Here is a 24,988-nt window from a genome sequence, read left to right as displayed (position 1 = left end):
AGCCCAGCTTCTATCTTTCCTCAGCGTCTTCCATTGCTGAACCTTCTGCCTGAATAGTTCCTTTTCCTGCTTTTCATGGTCCATACTTCTTATTCTTTAGGCCTCAGGACAAGTATCTTCTCTGAGAGCCATTCTTGTTTTGGTGATCTGTTAAAATGCCCTCCATCCTAGTTACTGTCTGTCACTACTTGTTTTTTTCCTTCATAATTCTCAGAAATTTTGTATTGTGTTTTGAGCCATTTTTCTTTTCTTTTTATCTTTTCAATTAGAAGATAAGCTCTATAAGTTCAGAAATCTTTCTTGACACGTTTCATATTTCTAAATTAGATCTGGCAACTTTGTTGAATATAAATGGATAGGATAATTATTTTGAGAAATTCTTCCAGATGGGTGCATTTAGGACTTTTTTTTTCTTACACTGAGGCAAGGAACCTAATAATGTCTAATTTTTTCTGCCTCTTAATCTATACATCCTTGCATCTTTGGAACCCTAATGAGACCAGGAGATGGGAGTAAATAATCATTTCTTGTGTGTGAATACATTAAGACATTCTTCTAAAACTTCACTTCTTATTTTATATGGTCAGTTTTATTTTCAAGTAGGAAGCAAAACTGATGATTATCTCTTAGTAACCAAATTTATTATAACCAATTATATTTTTTCAATAGCTTTTATTTAAATAGAATGATTACATCTGAGAAGCGTGAAGTTTCTATGGGAAAAGAAATGCCTTCAATTCTATTCAGTCTATAATGTTTTTTATTTTTATAAGAATAACTTGGCTAACTTCTAATATAATCCTGCTACACACAGAATGAAATTCTTAGTACTTCTTAATTCTTCCCCTCTTAAAATACATAAAAATTCATTGTCTCAATTCCTTTCAAAGACCCGTGTATCAAAACGTCAATACCTTTTAATCACAGATGCTTCTTTTACTTTGGTTTCAGTTTTCATACTTGCTACATCAGGATGTGGTGCCCAGCTTTTGAATGTCATCACGGGCTGCATCTGTTTGCTTCATTTTGTGATTCTAGGGCAGAGGGCCCTGAGCTCACTTTGGTAGCCTTATTCTAAAATTTGATGCCAAATATCATGAGTGTCAAAGGAGTAAATGTTTTTATTTTTATGGTGAAAATAATGATAAAGCAAGTCTAGTCCTGTGTTGATTAACTATTAGTATCAATTTTTATTATTTCTGAAAATATCTACACACATTTATATATGTCAAATCTACTATTAAATTATTAGGCAATTTTTTCTCTTAAAACAATCTTATATTACAGCATCTTACAGCTTTTTGTAATTTAGGATTTCTCATACTGAATTTTCCTAAAGAGAGATGCAGGTCTATTGTTTGTGATTTACTTTATTGGTATGTAATAACTGCATCATCGGTTTTGTTACATTTAAGGCGACTGGGCTATGATGCATAGATTTGTTAATATTATACTCTGTTTGCCAAAATGACGTGAAATAATTTGATTTTATATATTGCTCTTGATTCCCCTTGTTATTCTCTTATACTTTGTTTGACTTTGAAATTTTATAATACAGAGATTTTTCCGTACTCTAACCTCAAGAAAACTCATTACCACTTTTTTATTTTATTTTATTTTATTTTTGAGATGGAGTCTTGCTCTGTCTCCTAGGCTGGAGTGCAGTGGTATGATCTTGGCTCACTGAAACCTCCATCTCCTGGGTTCAAACAATTCTCCTGCCTTTGTCCCCTGAGTAGCTGGGGTTACAGGTGTGCACCACCATGCCTGGATAATTTTTGTAGTTTTACTAGAGATGAGGTTTCACCATGTTGGTGAGGCTGATCTCGAACTCCTGACCTCATAATCTGCCCTGCTTGGCTTCTCAAAGTGCTGGAATTGTAGGCGTGAGTCACCACGCCACCACTTTTGTCAACTTGATGGGTATGAGACATACCTCCTCAGTGAGCAGCCTCACTAATGGGTCTTGTCTCTAATATCTTGAAAAGAACCCAGAAAAGGATCTGATGTATTTGATCAGTCAAGTGCTGGCCTTGTTTCCTCTGAGTGATTTCTATCGTCTTCAACTCTTTCTGTCTGTGCTCCATGTTTAATAATCAAATGCTCTTACCATCAGTGCAGAGGGGTCCAGACCTCCCATATGGGCAGAGGCAGACAATATCTGTTCCGGATTTTGGAACACAGGTGGCACCATTTCCACATGGGTTGTTTTCACAACTTGCAAACTGGCACAGCTTGCCTGAATACAGCCTTGGACACTCACAAAACAGGTTTTCACTATCACTGAGAAGGGAAAAAAAAAATTAAAAAATCTATTAGAAAACAACTGAAATTTTCTACACACACAAACATGCATGACTGTATATGGAAATAAAATTATAATCACATCTTTTCTAATTGAATTTTTCTCCCTCCTTTTTCTGTTTCAACTTTTGAGTAAATGCGGCTGTGTGCTTTGCATTGAAAGCAGATGAACAGTTTTATAGATTATCTGAAGCCATGAATTCTATTTCAAGCCATCTATTTTTATTTTTTATTTGTCTCATCTTTTATTTCACACTGGGTGCCTTTTCAGGGCCTCAGTGAATATGTGTGGTGTTGCCTCAATAAAGTGCATCAAATGTCTGTTAGCCAAAAACATCTTAGGCTCAAAGCTCAGAGGAGAATTTTAAGGTGGTGATAAGCTTCCCCACACTGAGGACAAAGTCCTCCAAGAGCTGTATTTGTAGTAATTCTGAAAATAAGACACAGTGGGGAGCTATAATGACTATATAACTCTTCAGTTTAAAATATGGTTTGGTGGCCCCAGGCTGAGACTGCCTGCGAAAGCAGATCTCAGGAAAAATACTCCTCTTACCTGCCAGGGAAGCATTCTCAAGAGGGGTAGGGGAGAGACAGCAGGGGGTGGGGAGGTAGGGGAGAGTGTGGAGGGATAACATGGGGAGAAATGCCAGATATAGTATGCACCTAAAGTAAAAGAAATAAATTTAAAGAAAAGAGGGGAAGTGATTTGGAGTTTGTTATTTCTGCCTTCTCTGCATCAATTGCACATTTAAAGTAACAGATCCCTTCACCATTCTCAGCCCATGTTGTCTGGGAGGGACAGTCTCCACTCTTGGTGTCAGTCATAGTGTGTAGTGCAGGATGGATACACAACACACTAGGCCAACTGGCCAACCTCTGCTAGAACTCTTTAGAGAGTACTCTGTTTATCTGCTGGTGTTGCTACACTGGTGGCTGACGGTGGCATGTGCCTGTTCACAGGGAAGAGTCTAGCCTAGAATAAATTGCTAATACTTAGCATTGTAAATATAAGTGACTGAGAAATATAGATGATATTTTGGGTACCAGATCTAGCCAGTACTCTCAGTTATGTGAGCCAGTATATTCCACTGCTTTTACATTTTTTCAAGCCAGTTTGATTGGGGATTTTGTCACTTGAAGTTAGAGAATTCCATTTAATCTTTTCTTCTTTATTTTGCTCTCTCTTCTTCTTATTTTAGTTCATATGCTCTGCCATATGCAGATTTAGGGTTTTACATGTTACCTTCTCAATGTGACTGTTAGCTCTTAAGCACAGGTGCCAGGATTAGCCCTGATAATTAGGAAACTAACATATTTTTATGTTTTTGTGACACAGCCTCCTAATCTAGTTGTAGATCTTAACCCATACCATGAAATTTTTCCCACTATCTGTATGGTTTCTCAGTACCTTCCTAATGTCTTTGAATCACCGTACTCCAAAATAATTTTGTGTGTAGGAAACAACCATTTCTATTATTATTATTATTGTACTTTAAGTTCTGGGGTACATGTGTAGAACATGCAGATTTATTTCTTTCATAGTAATGAGTACCTCACTTAGAAATATGAAGGTGTTTTCTTTTCTAAATATTTTTCTAAATATTTCTAATAATATTTCTAAATACTTATAAAATGTTCATATTTTAATACTAATTCTCTATGTTAATGTTATGAAACACTATCGAGAAAGTTTATGTATTAGATAGCAGGTAAAGCTGGCTTTGGTGGGGGTCATAAGACTTTGAAACCTTCAGATCTTGCCAATATATAAGGCTTATCCTGTAAGTAATCAGTAATTTATGCATTTTACAATCTTCATGGCAACCTGCATAGCATTCTATACATTACAGACAAATATGAAATCTCATAAGTTTTCAGAATTGGGAAAAAATTATAGATCAATGCCCCTAAGATGATTATAAAGTACCCTAAGCAGGCTTTTGTGTTTCTGTAAAATAAAGTTTTGAGGATTGCTTAGCCAATGCTGTTCCTTGTTTCCTGAGACTAGTGGTAAAAGCCCAGCTGGACCACCTGGCAAGTACAGAAATATTTCTGGTGTTACCCACAGTGTCAGTTAGGAAGTTAATGTTGTTTGGGGATAATGGATAAATCTGATGTAATTTTGCTTTCACCGACCTCACTTGGAGGGGAAAGGTCAGCATCAGGCATCTTTATTCTGGGATAAAGTCTAGGAAAGTAGCACTCTTGAGAGCTGCATTCTGAAAGGACCAAATTAGTCTTTTTCAGATCAAGGAGAATGCTACATATGTGAAAGTCAAACTAATCTAAGCATTGATTGATTTAAATGCTTTAATCATATAAACCTAAACAGATTTGGCATGCAGGAAAGATGTTTTTGTGGTGAAAACCAAGGAAGGCGCTGTTTTTAATCAGGTCCTATAGATAAATCAAGCCTCATTTCCTCTATCTGATTTCATCAGGTGTTGTGAGAAGTCGGTTTTGTAAATTCATGCGGAGATGACTAACTGCGTGCATCTGTATATCAGCAGGAAACTAGAGAAACAGAAATTCTGTAGAAAACTCTCCAAGAAAAGGGAAACTTACCATATCTAACCAAGGGGAAGTGTCCAGATCTTCTGGCCTGTTTTGATATCTCATTAGCACTTCATTAGCAAGAGTCAGCTTTAATCAATTGAGATGTTGCCAGATGATGGGTTTCAAATTGTACCTTGAAGTTCCAAAAGACTTCCTGGAGTGTCAGATATTTCACCAACAGTTTTGGTTTCCTAAATCTAGCTTTGCTATATTCTGTGTTATACCTGGACATAAAGGTTTCTCTTATCCAGATCTTGTCAAAGATCCTGTTATTAAATCCCAACTTTTTCAAAAGCTACCAAGTCTCCTGTTTTCTCTGTCACTTAACCTACTTTGATGTCTCTCCACAACTTATAGCAAAAGCAGTGTTGACCCAGAAAGGGAATGCACTAAGACTGATGGACCTTATGTAAGACAGTTGACTTTTGGAAACAGTTTTTGAAACAGTGTCATCCTCTTTTGCTCAGTTTACTTTAAATATTGCAGTATTGCTGTGAATGTGTCACTGCTCATTATAATTAGCTTTGAGAGAATATATTTACATGGAATATGTTTTTTTCATGAAATATATCTTTTCATCCCTAATGTTTTAAAAATTTTATCTTTCACAAGACCTGTAAACCACATAGAAACCTATTTTAGAAATCTTCCTTTAAGCAAGTGAGGAGATTTTTCTGAATTAAAATAAGTCTGGAAAATAATCCAGATTATGGTGAAGTTTTTACATATACACCAGAGCACCATTATTTATTTATTTATTTATTTATTTTTTTTTTTTGCAAGTGCTGCTGTCCAAAGTTTGCTGTCCACCTACATCATGGATAGAGCACTGGCCAAGCAGTGAATAAGACTTAGCTTTTTTAAAAATGCATTTTAGGTTTTGGGGCACATGTGAAGGACTTGCAAGATTGTTGCATAGGTACACACATGGCAGTGTGATGTGCTGCCTTCCTCCCCATCCCCTTTATCTGGCATTTCTCCCCATGCTATCTCTCCCCAACTCCCCACCCCACACTGTCTATCCCCTATTTCCCCCTGACAGACCCCAGTGTGTAGTGCTCCCCTCCCTGTGTCCGTGTGTTCTCATTGTTCAACACCTGCCTATGAGTGAGAACATGTGGTGTTTGATTTTCTGTACTTGTGTCAGTTTGCTGAGAATGATGGTTTCCAGGTTCATCCATGTCCCTACAAAGGACACAAACTCATTGTTTTTGATAACTGCATAGTATTCTATGGTGTATATGTGCCATATTTTTCCTGTCCAGTCTATCATTGATGAGCATTTGGGTTGTTTCCAAGTCTTTTCTATTGTAAACTATGCTGCAATGAACATTCATCTGCATGTGTCTTATAGTAGAACAATTTATAATCTTTTGGCTATATACCCAGTAATGGGATTGCTGGGTCAAATGGAATTTCTATTTCTAGGTTCTTGAGGAATCGCCACACCGTCTTCCACAATGGTTGAACTAATTTACACTCCCACAGTGTAAAAGTGTTCCTATTTCTCCACATCCTCTCCAGCATCTGTTGTCTCCAGATTTTTTAATGATCACCATTCTAACTGGTGTGAGATGGTATCTCAATGTGGTTTTGATTTGCATTTCTCTAATGACCAGTGATGATGAGCATCTTTTCATGTTTGTTGGCCTCCTGTATGTCTTCTTTTGTAAAGTGTCTGTTCATATCCTTCACCCACTTTTGAATGGGCTTGTTTGTTTTTTTCTTGTAAATCTGTTTTAGTTTTTTGTAGATTCTGGATATCAACCCTTTGTCAGATGGGTAGACTGCAAAAGATTTTTTTCATCCTTTTGGTTATCGATTCACTCTAACAACTGTTTCTTTTGGCGTGCAGAAGCTGTGGAGTTTGATTAGTTCCCATTTGTCTATTTTGGCTTTTGTTGCCAATGCTTTTGGTGTTTTGGTCGTGAGGTCCTTGCCTACGCTTATGTCCTGAATGGTTTTGCCTAGATTTTCTTCTAGGGTTTTTATGATGTTAGGTCTTATGTTTAAGTCTTTAATCCATCTGGAGTGAATTTTAGTGTAAGGTGTCAGGAAGGGGTCCAGTTTCTGCTTTCTGCACATGACTAGCCAGTTTTCCCAACACCATTTATTAAACAGGGAATCCTTTCCCCATTGATTGTTTAGTTTGATGGGGATAGCGTTGAATCTATAAATTACTTTGGGCAGTGTGGCCATTTTCACAATACTGATTCTTCCTAACCTTGAACACGGAATGTTTCTCCATCTGTTTCTGTCCTCTCGAATTTTGTTGAGCAGTGGTTTGTAGTTCTCCTTGAAGAGGTCCTTTATGTTCTTTGTTAGTTGTATTCCTAGGTATTTTATTATCTTTGTAGCAATTGTGAATGGCAGTTGGTTCTTGATTTGACTCTCTTTAAGTCTGTTTTTGGTGTATAAAAATGCCTGTGATTTTTGCACATTGATTTTGTATCCTGAGATTTTGCTGAAGTTGCTTATCAGCTTCAGAAGATTTCGGGCTTCAGGAGATTTTGGGCTGAGACGATGGGGTCTTCTAGATATACAGTCATGTCATCTGCAAATGGAGACAATGTGAGTTCCTCCTTTCCTATTTGAATACCCTTTATTTCTTTTCTTGCCTGATTGCTCTGGCTAGAACTTCCAGTACTATATTGAATAGGAGTGGTGAGAGAGGGCATCCTTGTCTAGTGCCAGATTTCAAAGGGAATGCTTCCAGTTTTTGCCCATTCAGTATGATATTGGCTGTTGGTTTGTCGTAAATAGCTTTTATTATTTTGCGATACGTTCCGTCAATACCTAGTTTATTGAGGGTTTTTATCATAAAGGGCTGTTGAATTTTGTCAAAGGCCTTCTCTGCATCAATTGAGATAATCATGTGGTTTTTGTCTTTGGTTCTGTTTATGTGGTGAATTATGTTTATTGACTTGCATATGTTGAACCAGCCTTGCATCTCTGGTATGAAGCCTACTTGATCATGTTGGATAAGATTTTTGATGTGAGGAGAAGCATTCTAGTTTTGGGTGTTTTCATCCTTTTTGCACTGGTTTCTTCCCATCTTTGTGGATTTATTTACTTGTCGTCTTTGTAGTTGTTGACTCTCACATTGGGTCTCTGAGTGGACGTCCAGTTTGTTGATGATGAAGTTATTTCTTTCTGTTTCTTAATTTTCCTTCTAACAGTCTGGCCCCTCTGCTGTAGGACTGCTGAGGTCCATTCCAGGCCCTGATTGCCTGGTGAATCACCTGCAGCAGCTGCAGAACAGTAAGGGTTGCTACCAGTTTCTTCTTCTGCTCTCTTTTTCGCCAGATGTCAGTCTGACCTCTCCTTTATGAGGGGACTCTTTGGATATATTGGGGTCAGGGAGCTGCTTGAGGAGACAGTCTGTCCTTTTTTACAAGCTCGAGTGCTGAGTTGTGAGCTCCGTTGTTCATTCAGAGCTGCTGGGCAGGTACGTTTAAGTCTGCTGTAGCAGAACTCATAAAACCTTGCCCTTTTTTTCTCCAGGTTGTCTGTCCTGGGGAGTTAGGGCTTTATTTATGAGTTTCTGTTGTGCTGCTCACTTTTTTCAGGGCTGCCCTGCCCAGTGAGGAGGCAGCCTAGTCACTATCTGCCTGCAGAGGCTTTGCTGAACTGCTGTGGACTCTGCCCATCTGCAGTGTGAAATTCCCTGCAGTCCTGTTTATACGGGTGTAGTTAGAATTGCCTTGGCAATGGCAGCCCACCTCTATAATGGCGGACTCTCTCTGTAATGGCAGGCTGCCTCAGCAATGGCAAACTACCTCCATAGTGGTGGACTGCCTCTGTAAAGGAGGACGCTCCTCCCCCACAGAGCTAGACCGTCCTGGGTTCAGCTGTACTTGCTGTGAAACTCTCAATCCAGAGCCTTTCCAATTGCTGTTTTTTTTTTTTTTTTTTTTTTTTTTTTGTGGGGGTGGGACCTGCCAAGCCTGATCCCCTGGCTCCCTGCCTCAGAGCCCCCTTTTTTATTTGTCTTTTTTTAGTTGAACAGTTGACTCTGTCTCCCAGGTGTTCCAGTCACCTGTTGAAAAGGCGCTGGCCTCGGTGCGATTTCCTGTGCTGTGATCCACTGCTCTGGCTCAAACAGCAGCACTGAGATTCGTGGTACTTTTTTTGCCTGGGAATCTCCTGGCCTGGCTTCCTGTTTCAGTCCCCTTTTTAATCAGATGAATGGGTGACTCTGCCTTCCTGGAGCTCCAATCGCCAGCTGAAATGGGCCCAGACCCGTGTATTTTGTATGGAGAACCCTGGCGCCGGGGCACCAGCAAAACAGCTGAGCTGGTGAAAACAGCCGCACTGGCCAACCTTCTGCACTGGCGACCCGTGGGGCTCCTCTGCCTGGGAATCTCCTGGTCTATGGGCAATAAAAGTCCATCTGGAAATGCAACATCCACTCACCCTCTGTGCTTTCACTGGGAGCTGCAATCCTGAGCTGCTCCTAATCAGCCATCTTGGATCCCTCCCAAGACTCAGTTTTGTATTATTTGAAGGAGACATCATAAATGCATGAACAAATCTCTGTAAGACGCAGCATATGTGACAAAGGAATAGAGAAAGTATCAAGTGTTTTAAGGTCTCAGCTCTGTAATATGTGGATTCAGATGACAGTAGTTTCTAAAAGGTGGTCTGTGAACTGGCACCAAAGGATTTACTAGGGACTCTCCTGCATGCATTTGATAAATGCAGATTCCCATGCTCCTCTTGCCCTCTGAGATGCTGATTTAGAAGGTCTAAAGTAAGGCTCAAGAGTCTGCATTTTAAAAATGTCATTAGGAAACTCTCTTGCAGAGCCTACTTTGAGCTTAAGCCCACCCCCCGCCGAGACAAATATTCTCTCCAGAAGAAAAGCTTCATGGGCATTAGTTATTACTGTGTCCTTACAGGACATTATAATTTTATTTCTGTTTTGGGGCTATGTTTTGACTTTTGACTAACATATATCTGCAAACATGATATATATCCATCAAAGTACAAAGATTAGAAGGTTTTCATTTTAGGAGTGCCATATACAGTCTACTGTATGTGCATTGCATTTAACTTCAACATGAAAGAGGAAAAAATTCACTCAGTCATTTTAAAGCTTAGTTTAAAAAATATCACCTATCTAAGTATATGCAAACATCTGTATATTTTGGCATGGTAACTGCTACAGGATATTTAATTACAAGTCTGCAATGTCGTTAGAGTATCAAGTGAGTGTCATTTTTATGAGTATTGAAAGTTATCTTTAGAAAAATTTAGCTGATTAAAAAAATCGAAGAAGCTGACTTGAAAAGGGTACCCACTATTTATATAACACAGCCAAATGCCAAAAGTCTTCTAGAACTAAAAGGACTCCTGCATGTATTAACTTAAAAAAATAAATAACTCTTCTTGCAGTCTTTGTATCTAACGGATCATTAGCCGATTTCAAAGTTGGCCACCCACAGTGTCAAGAGAGGGAGGTTCTCAGCAGGAAAGAGTGCAGAAATGAATCCTTATGAATAATGTCTCCAGATATTTCTAAAAAATAAAATTGCTACTGGTGGAAATAACCCATCTCTGTGTATAGGCTCTTATAGCACCAGATCCCAGGCTTCAGGAGGTATGCAAATGAGATCCCAAGTAGCTGTGGTTCCAGTAGAATTTTCATTCTGTTTTCATGAGTTTCACACCACCATGATAAGAGCCTGCTAATTACAAAGAGCACCTCTCGTCCCCTGCAAGAATCTTCCTTAAAAATCTTGAATTTCTGTCAAATGAGTTGCTAGCTGCGTGTGGAAATTCTGGCTCTAGCACGGTAGATAGCTCTTCTTTGTCTGTTTCTAGGACAGAGCTGCCTAAACGGATGTTATTTTGTGCTGAAAGGCGCACCACTACGTCTGACATTTTTCGTTTTTAACTTTTTCTTTTTAAAAGTAGCCAAGCATGAAAATAATAGAAAAAAAAAATGCAAAACCAAAATTACTTTGTGGTGGCCTAGAAAGTAAACTTGGAAAAACATAGTCTATGTAATATACCCATGACCAGAGCACTCAGGGAAAATGTCCTCTGCCATAGAAACTTTTTTCTTCATAGGAAAGGATTTTTCTAAAAGCAGACACATAAGAAAGGATAACAACAATAATAAAAGTCATAGAATAACATATGAAGAAATAATACATAAAGTGAAAAATTCATAAACAAAAAGATTTTTTTTCTTATTCTAATATCTGTCCAATTTAATCCTGTAGGCATTTTGCAAAGAAAAATTGAATACATGGTATAATCTCTTTCCATCTCTCTCTTTCCTCTTCATTTTCTCTCTGACAGGCATGGTTCACTTTACAAAAAACAAACTTCATTGGTAAAGAAAGATGACCAAAATTTCTTTCCCAGCAAGTACATGAGGATCTCCTTTCCAGAAAGAGGTATCTTTTCCATATCTCTGATCTTATGTCCCTCTAGTTCTTATGAAATGGAATTAAAGTTTTGCTTCCAAGGGAGGAAACTCAGAGAATATGAAGCCCAAAAGAGGAGCAAACATAGTAAATGTGGCCATTATCTGAATACATTAAATGAGGTATGGATGAAAATGTGCCCAACATAGTACTTGGCATTGATCACCTGCTCATTATATATTAGGAAAAGGAGGTAAAAATAAGTAAAAAATATAATTAGTCAAGTCTGAATCAGTTAACGGTGAGATAAGAGCAATATGATGAAATCTCGTACAAAGAGAAGTAAGTTGAGAAAGAAGGATGAGGTGTGGAGGGTATTACAAGAAAAAATAAAATAATGCATTAAGAATTGTTTGTTGGATGAATGTATCATTTCACTGTCTAGAATTACCCCTCCCATTAAAATATCTCAGGATCTTCATCATTCTCAGCTAACTGACACAAGAACAGAAAATCAGACCCTATATGTTCTCACTCATGGGCAGGTGTTGAACAATGAGAACACATGGACACAGGGAGAGGAGTATCACACACTGGGGTCTGTCGGGGGCACGATGGGAGGGACAGTGATGGGTAGGGAGGTTGGGGAGGGATAACATGGGGAGCTAGGACAGATATAGGTGATGGGGGGATGGAGGCAGATAACCACCTTACCATGTATGTACCTATGTAACAATACTGCAGATCTGCACATGTACCCCAGAACATAAAGTACAATTAAAAAAAAACCTCAGAATCTTACAATTATACTCTGTGCCCAAACTACAATTTCATAATAGATTTTCTCACTCTGTGCTCACTGCAAAATTAGCCAGTCTCCAGCCCCCTGCATGGTAAGGGCAATTTGAGAAGGATTTAATATAACAGAATCTGCAAATTCAGTGCTTATGAAACTCAGGAACTCTCAGGTAATTTCCTGTAAAGATAATGTCCCTATTTGGAGGCCATTTAAGGCTAGAAGAGTTGGTATAAGCTTTTAAAATGTTATTTTAACTTCTACTAAAAAGACATAAAAAACTCTCTTAAAATGTTTAAGCCTACAGAGTGCCATTTCACCCATTCCCTTGACCTCAGTAATGTTCACATACACACAGTTTCTACTCAACTGTACCATGGTGAATTCACCTGTTTTTAGGAAGGTAGAAACATACCACACAGTGCTGATGCTTGTTCTTTCCTGATGTTAAGAACTATTTACCAAATTGCTATGGGTGGCAAATTTATTCCTTAAAAGCATAAGGAATAGTAGATAACTACTCTCTAGAAAGGTACACATTTATGAACTAAAACATCCTTTATGAGTATTCCTATGTTGAATTTGCAATGAGAATTTAATTTTTTGGCAGTTTCTCACTTATTCTACATCCTTTATTTTGTCAAATCTTTCTGCTCCAATTTTGGGTTGGAATAAAGCGAGAAATTTAGTGTTCTAGCCTCTAAATATGTTGACTTGGCAGGCTTGCTCTAAAAGCACAGTTTGTGTCTGCCACTTAGAACAAGCAGGTGACTTTTGGAATTGTCCCAAATCTCCTATAGTCAGTGTACTGAGCAATGAAAACCAGAGCTGACTAACTGGCAAGATATTTAATGCCTACCTCTTGAACCCCTTGGTATATTTAGATTATAATCTGAAGCCTAGACATGAAGTTAGGTGTACAATTATAAAGGACAGTATCAAATTCACCACTTCATCGAAATTCATCAAATTTGATTCAATATTAAATTCTCCTTCTACCCAGTCGTTGTTCAGATCTTTCCCACTTTCTAAGTCCTGTGATCTATGCTCAGAGGAGATGACGTCACTTCCTACTCTGTAGATAAAATTTTAGTCTTCAGCACCTCACTTGACTTCCCACATTATCTCTTCCAGCACTTATTCTCCATCCTCTTTTCCTCTTACCCCAATTCCCAATAACAAGTATTTCTTTCCAATGCTAGAATTTCACTTAATTTAATCCTATCAATATATTTAAAGCATAGAATAGAAGCAGATCTGAGCTGAGATACAAAAAGTGGCCTTGCTCCTTTTAAAAATTTGGACTTGGGGGAATGCTGGGAAGATGGCCGCCTAAGAACAGCTCAGGACTTCAGCTCCCAGTGAAAGTGCAGAGGGTGAGTGGACGCTGCATTTCCAGACGAACTCTTATTGCCCACAGACCAGGAGATACCCAGGCAGAGGGGTCACCAGCATCGCAGTCCCAGCCGGTGCGGCTGTTTTGGCCCCCATGGGGCTGATTCCGCCCGCGCGGCTGCTGTGACCACTCCCTGTTGCTGCGGTTCTCCGTACAAAAGCCACTGGTCTGGGAGCCCTCTTAGCTGGCGAGCAGAGCCCTGAGACGGCAGAGTTGCCCATTCATCTGAAATAGTGAGCCAGGCCAGGAGATTCCTAGGCAAAAAATCCACCAGGAGCCGGCGCCGCAGTTCGAGCCGACTCTGTGAGTCGCAGCACGGGAGATCCCGGCGCCTTTTCAACAAGCGACCGGAACGCGGGGTCATTCAACTTAAAAGAAAAGACTCTGAGTCAGGGAGCCAGGTGATCAGGCTCCGTTGGTCCCACCCCTCCACACCCAACAACAACGAAAACAAAAACAGTAATTGGAAACCCTCTGGGTTGAGCCCTTCAAACCAAGCACAGCTGAACTGGGACAGTCCGGCTCCGTGGGGGAGGGGCTTCCGCCATTACTGTGACTCTCCACCGCTAAGGAGGCAGGCTGCCGTTGCCAAGGCAACCTGCCACAACAGAGAGAGTCCGCCATAACAGAGGCGGGGCCACCATTGCAGAGACAGTTCTAACTACGCCCATATAAAAAGGACTACAGGGAAGAGCTCAGGGCAGCTGGGCGGAGCCCACAGCAGCTCAGCAAAGCCCCTGCGGGCAGGCAGTGGCTAGGAGTGCTGCCAGCTGGGCTGGTCAGACCTGAAAGAAAAATCAAAAAAGGCAGTAGTGCAACGGAAACTCATAAAGCTCCAACTCCCTGGGACAGAGACAGACAACAGGTGGATAAACCCACAAAAATGGGAAGAAACCAGCGCAAAAAGGATGAAAACTCCTGAAACCAGAACACCTCTCCTCCTAAAAGGGATCACAACTCCTCACCAGCAAGGGAACCAGACTGGATGGAGAAGGAGGGTGATGAAATGACAGAATCAGACTTCAGAAGGTGGGTAGTAAGAAACTACAGTGAGCTAAAAGAACATGTTCTAACCGAACACAAAGAAAATAGGAAGGTTGAAAAAAGATTGGACGAACTGCTGACGAGAATGGACAGCATAGACAGGAGTATAAGTGAATTGATGGAGCTGAAAAACGCAACACGAGAACTTTGTGAAGCATGCACAAGCTTCAACAGCCGAATTGACCAAGCAGAAGAAAGGATATCAGAGGTCGAAGATCAACTCAATGAAATAAAAAGAGAAGGCAAGAACAGAGAAAAAAGCACAAAAAGGAATGAACAAAATCTTCAAGAAATGTGAGACTATGTGAAAAGACCTAATCTACGTCTGATAGGTGTACCTGAATGTGATGAAGAGAATGAATCCAAGCTGGAAAATACTCTTCAGGATATTATCCAGGAAAACTTCCCCAACCTAGCAAAGCAGACCAATATTCAAATCCAGGAAATACAGAGAACAACTACAAAGATATTCCTCAAGAAGAGCAACCCCAAGGCACATAATCGTCAGATTCACCAGGGTTGAAATGAAAGAGAAAATGCTAAGGGCAGCCAGAGAGAAAGGTCGGGTTACCCACAAAGGGAAGCCCATTAGACTCACAGCAGATCTCTCAGCAGAAACCCTACAAGCCAGAAGAGATTGGGGGCCAATATTCAACATCCTTAAAGAAAAGAACTTTCAACCCAGAATCTCCTATCCAGCCAAACTAAGCTTCATAAGTGAAGGAAAAATAAAATCCTTTGTGAACAAGCAAGCACTCAGAGATTTCATCACCACCAAACCTGCCCTACAAGAACTCCTGAAAGAGGCTCTACACATATAAAGGAACAACCAGTACCAGCCACTCCAAAAACACACCAAATGGTAAAAGAGCATCAACACAATCAAGAATCTGCATCAACTAACCAACAAAACAGCCAGGTAGCATCAAAATGACAGTATCAAATTCACACATAACAATACTATCCCTAAATGTCAATGGACTAAATGCCCCAATCAAAAGACACAGACTGGCAAATTGGATAAAAAGCCAAAACCCATCAGTGTGCTGTATCCAGGAAACCCATCTTACATGCAAGGATACACAAAGGCTCAAAATAAAGGGATGGAGGAAGATCTACCAAGCAAATGGAGAGCAAAAAAAGGCAGGAGTTGCAATTCTCATCTCTGATAAAATAGACTTTAAAGCAACAAAGATCAAAAGAGACAAAGAAGGACATTACATAATGGTAAAAGGATCACTGCAACAAGAAGAGCTAACGATGCTAAATATTTAGGCACCCAATACAGGAGCACCCAGATACATAAGGCAAGTTCTTAATGACTTACAAAGAGACTTAGACTCCCACACAATAATGGTGGGAGACTTTAACACCCCATTGTCAATATTAGACAGATCATCCAGACAGAAAATCAACAAGGATATCCAGGACCTGAATACAGACCTGGAACAAGCAAACCTAATAGACATTTACAGAACTCTCCACCCCAAATCCACAGAATATACATTCTTCTCAGCACCACATCACACCTACTCTAAAATTGACCACATAATTGGCAATAAATCACTCCTCAGCAAATGCAAAAGAACAGAAATCATAACAAACAGTTTCTCAGACCACAGTGCAATCGAGTTAGAACTCAGAATGCAGAAACTAACTCAGAACCGCACAGCTTCATGGAAACTGAATAACTTGCTCTTGAATGTTGACTGGATAAACAATGAAATGAAGGCAGAAATAAAGATGTTCTTTGAAACCAATGAGAATGAAGACACAACATACCAGAATCTCTGGGACATATTTAAAGCAGTCTCTAGAGGAAAATATATAGCAATGAGTGTCCACATGAGAAGAAAGGAGAGATCTAAAATTGACACCCTATCATCAAAATTGAAAGAGCTAGAGGAGCAAGATCAAAAAAACTCAAAACCTAGCAGAAGACAGGAAATAACTAAGATCAGAGCAGAACTGAAGGAAATAGAGACACAAAAAACTCTTCAAAAAATCAATAAATCCAGGAGCTGGTTTTTTGAAAAGATCAACAAAATAGACCACTAGCCAGATTAATAAAAAAGAAAAGAGAGAATAACCAAATTGATGCAATAAAAAACGATAAAGGGGATATCACCACAGATTCCACAGAAATCCAAACCATCATCAGAGATTATTACAAACAACTCTATGCACATAAACTAGTAAACCTGGAAGAAATGGATAAATTCCTGGACACCTGCATCCTCCCAAGCCTAAACCTGGAAGAAGCCGAAACCCTGAATAGACCAATAACATGGTCTGAAGTCGAGGCAGCAATAAAGAGCCTACCACCCAAAAAAAGCCCAGGTCCAGATGGGTTCACAGCTGAATTCTACCAGACATACAAAGAGGAGCTGATACCATTCCTTCTGAAACTATTCCAGACAATCCAAAAAGAGGGAATCCTTCCCAAATCATTTTACGAGAAAAACATCATCCTGATACCAAAACCCGGCAGAGACTCAACAAGAAAAGAAAATTTCAGGCCAATCTCCATGATGAACATAGATGCAAAAATCTTCAATAAAATACTGGCAAACCGATTGCAACAGCATATCAAAAAGTTCATCCACCATGATCAAGTAGGATTCATCCCGAGGATGCAAGGCTGGTTCAACATACGCAAGTCCATAAACGTAATTCACCACATAAACAGAACAAAAGACAAAAACCACATGATTATCTCAATTGATGCAGAGAAGGTTTTTGACAAAATTCAACAACCCTTTATGCTAAAAACCCTCAATAAACTAGGTATTGACGGAACGTATCTCAAAACAATAAAAGCTATTTATGACAAACCAACAGCCAATATCATACTGAATGGGCAAAAACTGGAAGCATTCCCTTTGAAAACTGGCACTAGACAAGGATGCCCTCTCTTACCACTCCTATTCAATATAGTACTGGAAGTTCTAGCCAGAGCAATCAGGCAAGAAAAAGAAATAAAGGGTATCCAAATTGGAAAGGAGGAAATCAAATTGTCTCTATTTGCAGATGACATGATTGTATATCTGGAAGACCCCATCATCTCAGCCCAAAATCTCCTGAAACTGATAAACAACTTCAGCAAAGTCTCAGGATACAAAATCAACGTGCAAAAATCACAAGCATTCCTATACACCAGTAATAGACTTCGAGAGAGCCAAATCAAGAATGAACTGCCATTCACAATTGCTACAAAGAGAATAAAGTACCTAGGAATACAACTATCAAGGAAAGTAAAGGACCTCTTCAAGGAGAACTACAAGCCATTGCTCAACGAAATAAGAGAGGATACAAACAGATGGAGAAACATTCCACGTTCATGGTTAGGAAGAATCAACATCGTGAAAATGGCCATACTGCCCAAAGTAATTTACAGATTCAACGCTATTCCCATCAAGCTATCAATGGCCTTCTTCACAGAACTGGAAAAAAACACCTTAAACTTCATATGGAATCAAAAGAGAGCCCACATAGCCAAGTCAATTCTAAGCAAAAAGAACAAAGCGGGAGGCATCACACTACCAGACTTCAAACTATACTACAAGGCTACAGTAATCAAAACAGCATGGTACTGGTACCAAAACAGAGATATAGACCAATGGAACAGAACAGAGGCCTCAGAGGAAATACAACATACCCACAACCATCTGATCTTTGACAAACCTGACAAAAACAAGCAATGGGGAAAGGACTCCCTGTTTAATAAATGGTGTTGGGAAAACTGGCTAGCCATGTGCAGAAAGCAGAAACAGGACCCCTTCCTGACACCTTATACCAAAATTAACTCCAGATGGATTAAAGACTTAAACATCAGACCTAATACCATAAAAACCTTAGAAGAAAATCTAGGCAAAACCATTCAGGACATAGGTGTAGGCAAGGACTTCATGACCAAAACGCTAAAAGCAATGGCAACAAAAGCCAAAATAGACAAATGGGACCTAATCAAACTCCACAGCTTCTGCACGGCAAAAGAAACAGTCAGTAGAGTGAATCGGCAACCAACAGAATGGGAAAAAATTTTTGCAGCCTACCTATCTGACAAGGGGCTGATATCTAGAATTTACAAAGAACTAAAGCAGATCTACAAGGAAAAAACAAACAAGCCCATTCAAAAATGGGCAAAGGATATGAACAGATACTTTACAAAAGAAGACATACAGGAGGCCAACAAACATATGAAAAAATGCTCATCATCACTGGTCATCAGAGAAATGCAAATCAAAACCACATTGAGATACCATCTCACACCAGTTAGAATGGCGATCATTAAAAAATCGGGAAACAACAGATGCTGGAGAGGATGTGGAGAAATAGGAACACTTTTACACTGTTGTTGGGAATGTAAATTAATTCAACCATTGTGGAGTACAGTGTGGCAATTCCTCAAGGACCTAAAAATAGAAATCCCATTTGACCCAGCAATCCCATTACTGGGTATATATCCAAAGGATTATAAATCATTCTACTACAAGGACACGTGCACACGAATGTTCATTTCAGCACTGTTTACAATAGCAAAGACCTGGAACCAACCCAAATGCCCAACGATGATAGACTGGATAGGGAAAATGTGGTACATATACACCATGGAATATTATGCAGCCATCAAAAACGATGAGTTCACGTCCTTTGTAGGGACATGGATGAACCCGGAAACCATCATTCTCAGCAAACTGACACAAGAGCAGAAAATCAAACACCGTATATTCTCACTCATAGGCGGGTGTTGAACAATGAGAACACATGGACACAGGGAGGGGAGCACTACACACTGGGGTCTGTTGGGGGGAAATGGGGGAGGGCCGGGGGGGTGGGGAGGTGGGAAAAGATAGCATGGGGAGAAATGACAGATACAGGTGAGGGGACGGAAGGCAGCAAACCACACTGCCATGTGTGTACCTATGCAACAATCTTGCATGTTCATCACATGTACCCCAAAACCTAAAATGTAATAAAAAAAAATTTCGACTTTATCTTATTGGCAATAGACAGACATTGAAAGGTTTGTGATCCGGGAATCAATTATATTATGTTTTATAATGATTATTCTGGGGCTACGATATGGAAAATGTATGCAGAACAGTAAACGGAGGGACAGAGTGTACCATGTATTAATTTATTGTCTGCTGGGCATGGTGGGTCACATCTGTCATGCCAGCACATTGGGAGGCCAAGGCAGGCAGATCACTTGAGGTCAGGAGTTCGATCCCATCCTGGCCAACATGGCGAAACCCCGTTGCTACTAAAAATACTAAAAATTAGCCAGGTGTTGTGGCGGGTGCCTGTAATCCCAGCTACTTGGGAGGCTGAGGTAGAAGAATCACTGGAACCCGGAAGGCAGAAGTTGTTGTGAGCTGAGGTGGTGTCACTGCCCTCCAGTCTGGTGACAGAGCAAGATTCCGTCTCAAAAAAAAAAAAAAAAAAAAAAAAATGATTGTCTCTTAGTTCCAAATCCACCCTTTATCGTCCTTGCTTGTGATGCTGGAGTTGGACTGTATAAAATCACGTTCCCTTTGCCAGCTGGGAGGATGTTAAGCTTTGTCAGTAGAGGGGACTTGGGACACTGAAGGAAGAAGGGGTTCCCTTACTAGCTCTGTCTTCTCACTCCTGCTGGAGACATGGCAGGAAACTCAGTATTGCTTGCCCCCAGCGTTTCCTCTGGAGAATTACCACTAGGAGAGATCGCCCATGACCCACCTGGCTTTCTGGCTAGACTCCTAGGTATTTCAGTGGGCAAATTCTTAGCAAGTTCAGTAGCTTCCCAGTGAGTTTCAGCAGCATTGCAAAAGCTGGCTTCCTCTCTCCCAGTCTTGGCCTGAGATATCCCAGTGAACTTTTCTATCGTTCAGTGGCCACTCTCCATCATGCTCTGCATATGAGGTGGGGTGTGTGTGTGTGCGTGTGCACGTGTGTTTGTACATGTGTATGTGCGCACATCTGTATGTGTTTCTGCGCGTGTGTGAGAGTGTATATGTGTCTGTGTGTGTCTTCTGATTTGTTCCTTGGAGGACTCTTCCTCAGCCCTAGAGGTAGTAATAGCTCCCTACATCCTCTATACTTCGATCCTCTATACAGGCAGGCTGAAGTCCAGTGGTGCCAATTTGGCTCACTGCAGGCTCTGCCTTCTGGGTTCAAGCAATTCTCCTACTTCAGCCTCTTGAGTAGCTGGGATTATGGGCACACACCACCATGCCTGGCTAATTTTTGTATTTTTAGTAGAGATGGTTTTTGCCATGTTGGCCAGGCTAGTCTCTAACTCCTGACCTCAGGTGATACGCCTGCCCTGGCCTCCCAAAGTACTGGGATTACAGGCATGAGCCACCGTGCCCGGCCCACCTAAAATATTTAATGTACTTTTTGCCCCTTAGAAATTAATTCTATGTTACTGGATAACAAGTCTTCATATGAAACTTTCCAAAATTACTGTGTGGCTCTGTCTCTTGACCAACCACTGAGTTATACACAGAAATCCAAGCAGAAGTGTAGAAAAGCTCAGTGGAAATGGAGAGAAATAATTTGAGAGATGCTTGGAGAAAAAAGCATCTATCAAAGTTGATGACTGGTTTCTGGTTTGTCCAGATGAGTAGATTTTAGTGACATTCTTGAAACTGAAGAATATATAAATTTAGGAAGTAGAGGGAGAATATAATGAGCTCATTTTTAGGCATATATTATTTGAAGTATCCATGGACATGCTGGTAACTATGTTTTAGTAGTGTAGAAATAAGTTACGAATATAACTTATTTAAAAGTAACATTTAAACATAATTAGACTTTGATTAAAATTAAGAAAACCTCTCGATTACAATGCTGGCTGGTGGAGAGGGAGAGGCAACTGAAGAAAAATAAGCTTTGACTCAAATATCTTACAAATTCAAAGTACTAGAGCTACTTAGAGATACACATGTACCCCAGAACTTAGTGTATAATTTTAAAACATTTTTAAAAAGATAAGGTTGCACTAAAAGTGTTTATCCATTGTACCTTTCTTATCACCAAATAGAAAGACATCTGTGTGTGGGGACATGGTGTGGCAGAATTCTTTTTAGGCTTAAATGCATGTATACTCTTTCTCTTATAAATGGAATTACCATGCGTGAAGTAGCTATGAAATGCCTGTTCATCCTGGGGACAGTTTGGTTCGCTTCTTGGGGATAGCTGTGAAGATGTAAACTATGTCCACGAAAGAGAGCTAACTAAGTAGAAAGAATTTCAGCTCATTTTCATACCTCTGTTGTTGTTGCTGCTGCTGCTGATTCATTATAAAATGAAGCATCTGGGTTGAGTGCCTAACTGGACAGGATGCCAGGATACCAGGAGTAAACAGGGGCTATCCCAGCCAAACCAAGGGTATGGCCAGCTTCTATTTGGGGTGATAACAGTTTTTCCATAGCCTATTGTACTGAATACATTAAATATAAAGAGTTTCTGTTTAAACTAATTGTGAAGTCGAATTGCTGCAATTTTATTTTAATTGTTGTATTATCTGGAAACTCATTCTATTAGGGTTCAAAGTTACATATATTTAGGGCATGAGCTTTGTGACGATTAATGCTGAGTGTCAACTTGATTGGATTGAAGGATGTAAGATATTGATCCTGGGTGTGTTGGTGAAGGTGTCGCCAAAGGAGATGAACATTTGAGTCAGTGGGCTGGGGAAGGCAGACCCACCCTTAATCTGGTGGGCACAATCTAATCGGCTGTAATCGAATGTAAAGCAGGCAGCAAAATTGTGAAGAGGAGAGACTGGCCTAGCCTTCCAGCCTACATCCTTCTCTTGTGCTAGATGTTTCCTGTCCTCAAACATTGGACTCCAAGTTCTTCAGTTTTGAGAGCTGGACTGGCTCTCCTTGCTCCTCAAGTGTGCAGACAGCCTATTCTGGGACCTCGTGATCATATAAGTTAATAAAAGTATTAACTTGATTGATCACATATAAGGGGAGATATGTATGAACTTCCCTTTTATATATCTATGTATCTATATATCTATGCCTATATCTATATCATCTATCTATCTATTAGTTCTGTTCCTCTAGGGAACCCTAATGCAGGCGTGGAGCAATATTTTGTGTTAAGTTGATGAAACTGAGGAACAAAGCTCAGAGAACTGAAAACAGTTTTCCCGAAGAAGGAACTACTGATTTGTTATCAAACCTTCTGGTTTGCTGCCTTTGAAATAATGTGTTTCTTTGTAGCTCCGGTTTTTCTTTCTTTCTTTTTTATAGTCCTGAAAGGGGTAATTTAAGTTTTAAATATAAGAGGCTGAAAGTGGCTTCAGGCTTTTTCAATTAAAAGATTTAGTTTGCAACTTCTTTGCCCGAGCAAAGACTAAATCTCTTGGAATCGGTTGACATGATGTTAAAATAGACGGTGCTGTTTCTTTAAAAACCATGTGCAATGGCCAGTTCTCATCAAAAGGTGTTTTGGCTGCAGGCAAGCTTCTTAGTTCTATAACCTTATGGATGGTAAAGGACAGTTTCAAAAGGCATTTATACCTAGTTAACACTTTTTTTTTTTTGACACACTATCAGATGTGACAATTTTCTTTTACATTAAATGGATAAAAGAAAAAAGGAACAGTCAACTTTCCCTGCTGTTTCAATACTTTCAATTAGTTTCTTTCCCCTCAATTGCTCCATCAGATGGGCTAGATAAGATTTCACTATTTGGGGGGATCATTTTAAGCTTCTTTTATAGCAGTTTGTTATTTTTAAAGGTCCAATGATTCATTATAAAATGCATCTCTATCTGCAGGCAGCAATTCCTGAATTGCTTCACTCAACAAATCCAAAACTGCTAGGCCCACTACAGCACAGAAATAGAACTGGTTTGGAAAGGGATTACCTATTGGGTTCAGAAAAACCTCTCTGAGACAGGTTATGGCACAGAGCAGATCTCTGAATGCCAGAAGGAACTTTTATGTTATTATATTTAGTAAGGGTCATTTGAAGTTTTGTTTCATTGGTCTAACTATTTCCTGGTAAAAAAAATGCCTTGGTAACTAATATATATATATAAATGATAAGTTATTGCAAACTTTCCAGTTCTGAATTAAAATTTTCTAAGCAACTTAAAATTATGTCTGAATACACATACTTACATATTCTTTTTTTCAGAACTTATTAAATCTTATATTGAATTTGTTTCTGAGTTTATTTCACTTAGGGTAATCCTTTTTCCCGCTTCCCATGGCACATATATGTAAAATATTAACCTTAATCCTGAAAATGTTATTTCCATTACTCATGGAATAGGGTCACATATTTGACATAGATTTTATATACATTAAAGTGTAAGACGGGTTAAAAAATCTTGGTTTATATTAGTTGTTTTCAATATAATTAAAGTAAAATAGAAACAAGAAAAAAATGCAGGTAAAGGGACAAGGAATTGTTTGCTAGTTTAATCAGATGTAGGAAGCTCTTGCTATCCTTGAGATTCAGAGAAGGTTGACTATTCTATAGGCTTTTTAAAGACAGGATATGATTTATCTTAATACCATGTCAGCATTTTCCTGAAACTGATTTAACCTTTTGTACTAGAATGAAGAGACACACTAGAACTTTTAATTTAAAAAAACCTGAAGCTACTTTCAACCTCTGATATCTAAAATCAAGTTATCTCTTTCTGAAAAGAAAAAGAACTAGCTAATCTTGAAGTTGTTCAGGAGTCATTTATTATCAAAGTATTTTTATGGACTGTCCCAATTCCTTCAGGAAAGCTGAAGGTATAAAGATCATAATATACAGAACAGACTATTTAAGGCATACTTTGTCTCATTACAAAAGTTGTCACTCAAGTCTCCAATAAATGCTTCATACAAATATGCTTTCAGGGATATGCCATTTGCCAAAGGCAAAACTGTCATACTGCATTTATTTTTACACTGGAGTTCCTTGAAGTTGTTCCATAAGCCACCATGAGGGGCAGAGCAACAGGCCTTCCATCCACTCTGCCATGCCTCAGCTAGAGTTAGTTTGTTTCATTCATTTATTCACCCACTCAACGTTTACTGAACTTTTCCCCTATCCAAGGCACTGCTAGACACCATACCATTGTGTTGAATGAAATAGATACCATCTTGTTTACATTTAATTTACAATCTAGACAGAGAGATAAGAATTAAGTAACTAAGTAGAAAATGACAAATTTTATTAAGTCCTAAAAAAGAATATCACACGGTGCTATGGGAGAGCACAGCAGGTGGTTGGGGGAGAGTTTTCAGTGGAATTAATAATTAAACTGAAACAAAAAAAATGCAAAATTGGGTTAGGTGAGGAGGAAGAAGTGTTTAAAATATGAGAGAAAATCTGACATAGTTCAGGACTTAAAAGTAGCCACTTTGTCCAGAGTTCAGCAAAAAGGAAGAGATTTGAAAAACCATACAGAGGCTAGACCATGCAGGATGTCTTTGATTGTATAAAAAAATGTACTCAACATCTAACTTAGCCATAATTAGTGTGATTTTACCCCCCAGCAGCTGATTAAGGC

General features: G+C 39.4%; 1 protein-coding gene across 1 annotated transcript in view; it reads right to left on the bottom strand.

Moving 5' to 3' along the window:
• The window catches only part of LOC141584329 (protein eyes shut homolog), a 254,903-nt gene that overhangs the window by 116,848 nt on the left and 113,067 nt on the right, over positions 1 to 24,988 (bottom strand). The window contains exon 3 of the mRNA XM_074398129.1: positions 2,111 to 2,283. Coding sequence (XP_074254230.1) covers positions 2,111 to 2,283 — 173 coding nt within the window. The remainder of the gene's footprint in view (positions 1 to 2,110; positions 2,284 to 24,988) is intronic.

Source organism: Saimiri boliviensis, chromosome 4 (assembly GCF_048565385.1).
Source record: "Saimiri boliviensis isolate mSaiBol1 chromosome 4, mSaiBol1.pri, whole genome shotgun sequence".
In the NCBI taxonomy this organism is placed as follows: Eukaryota; Metazoa; Chordata; class Mammalia; order Primates; family Cebidae; genus Saimiri; species Saimiri boliviensis.
The sequence above is the reverse complement of the archived record's forward strand: the minus strand, read 5'-3'. Positions and strand labels throughout refer to the sequence as shown.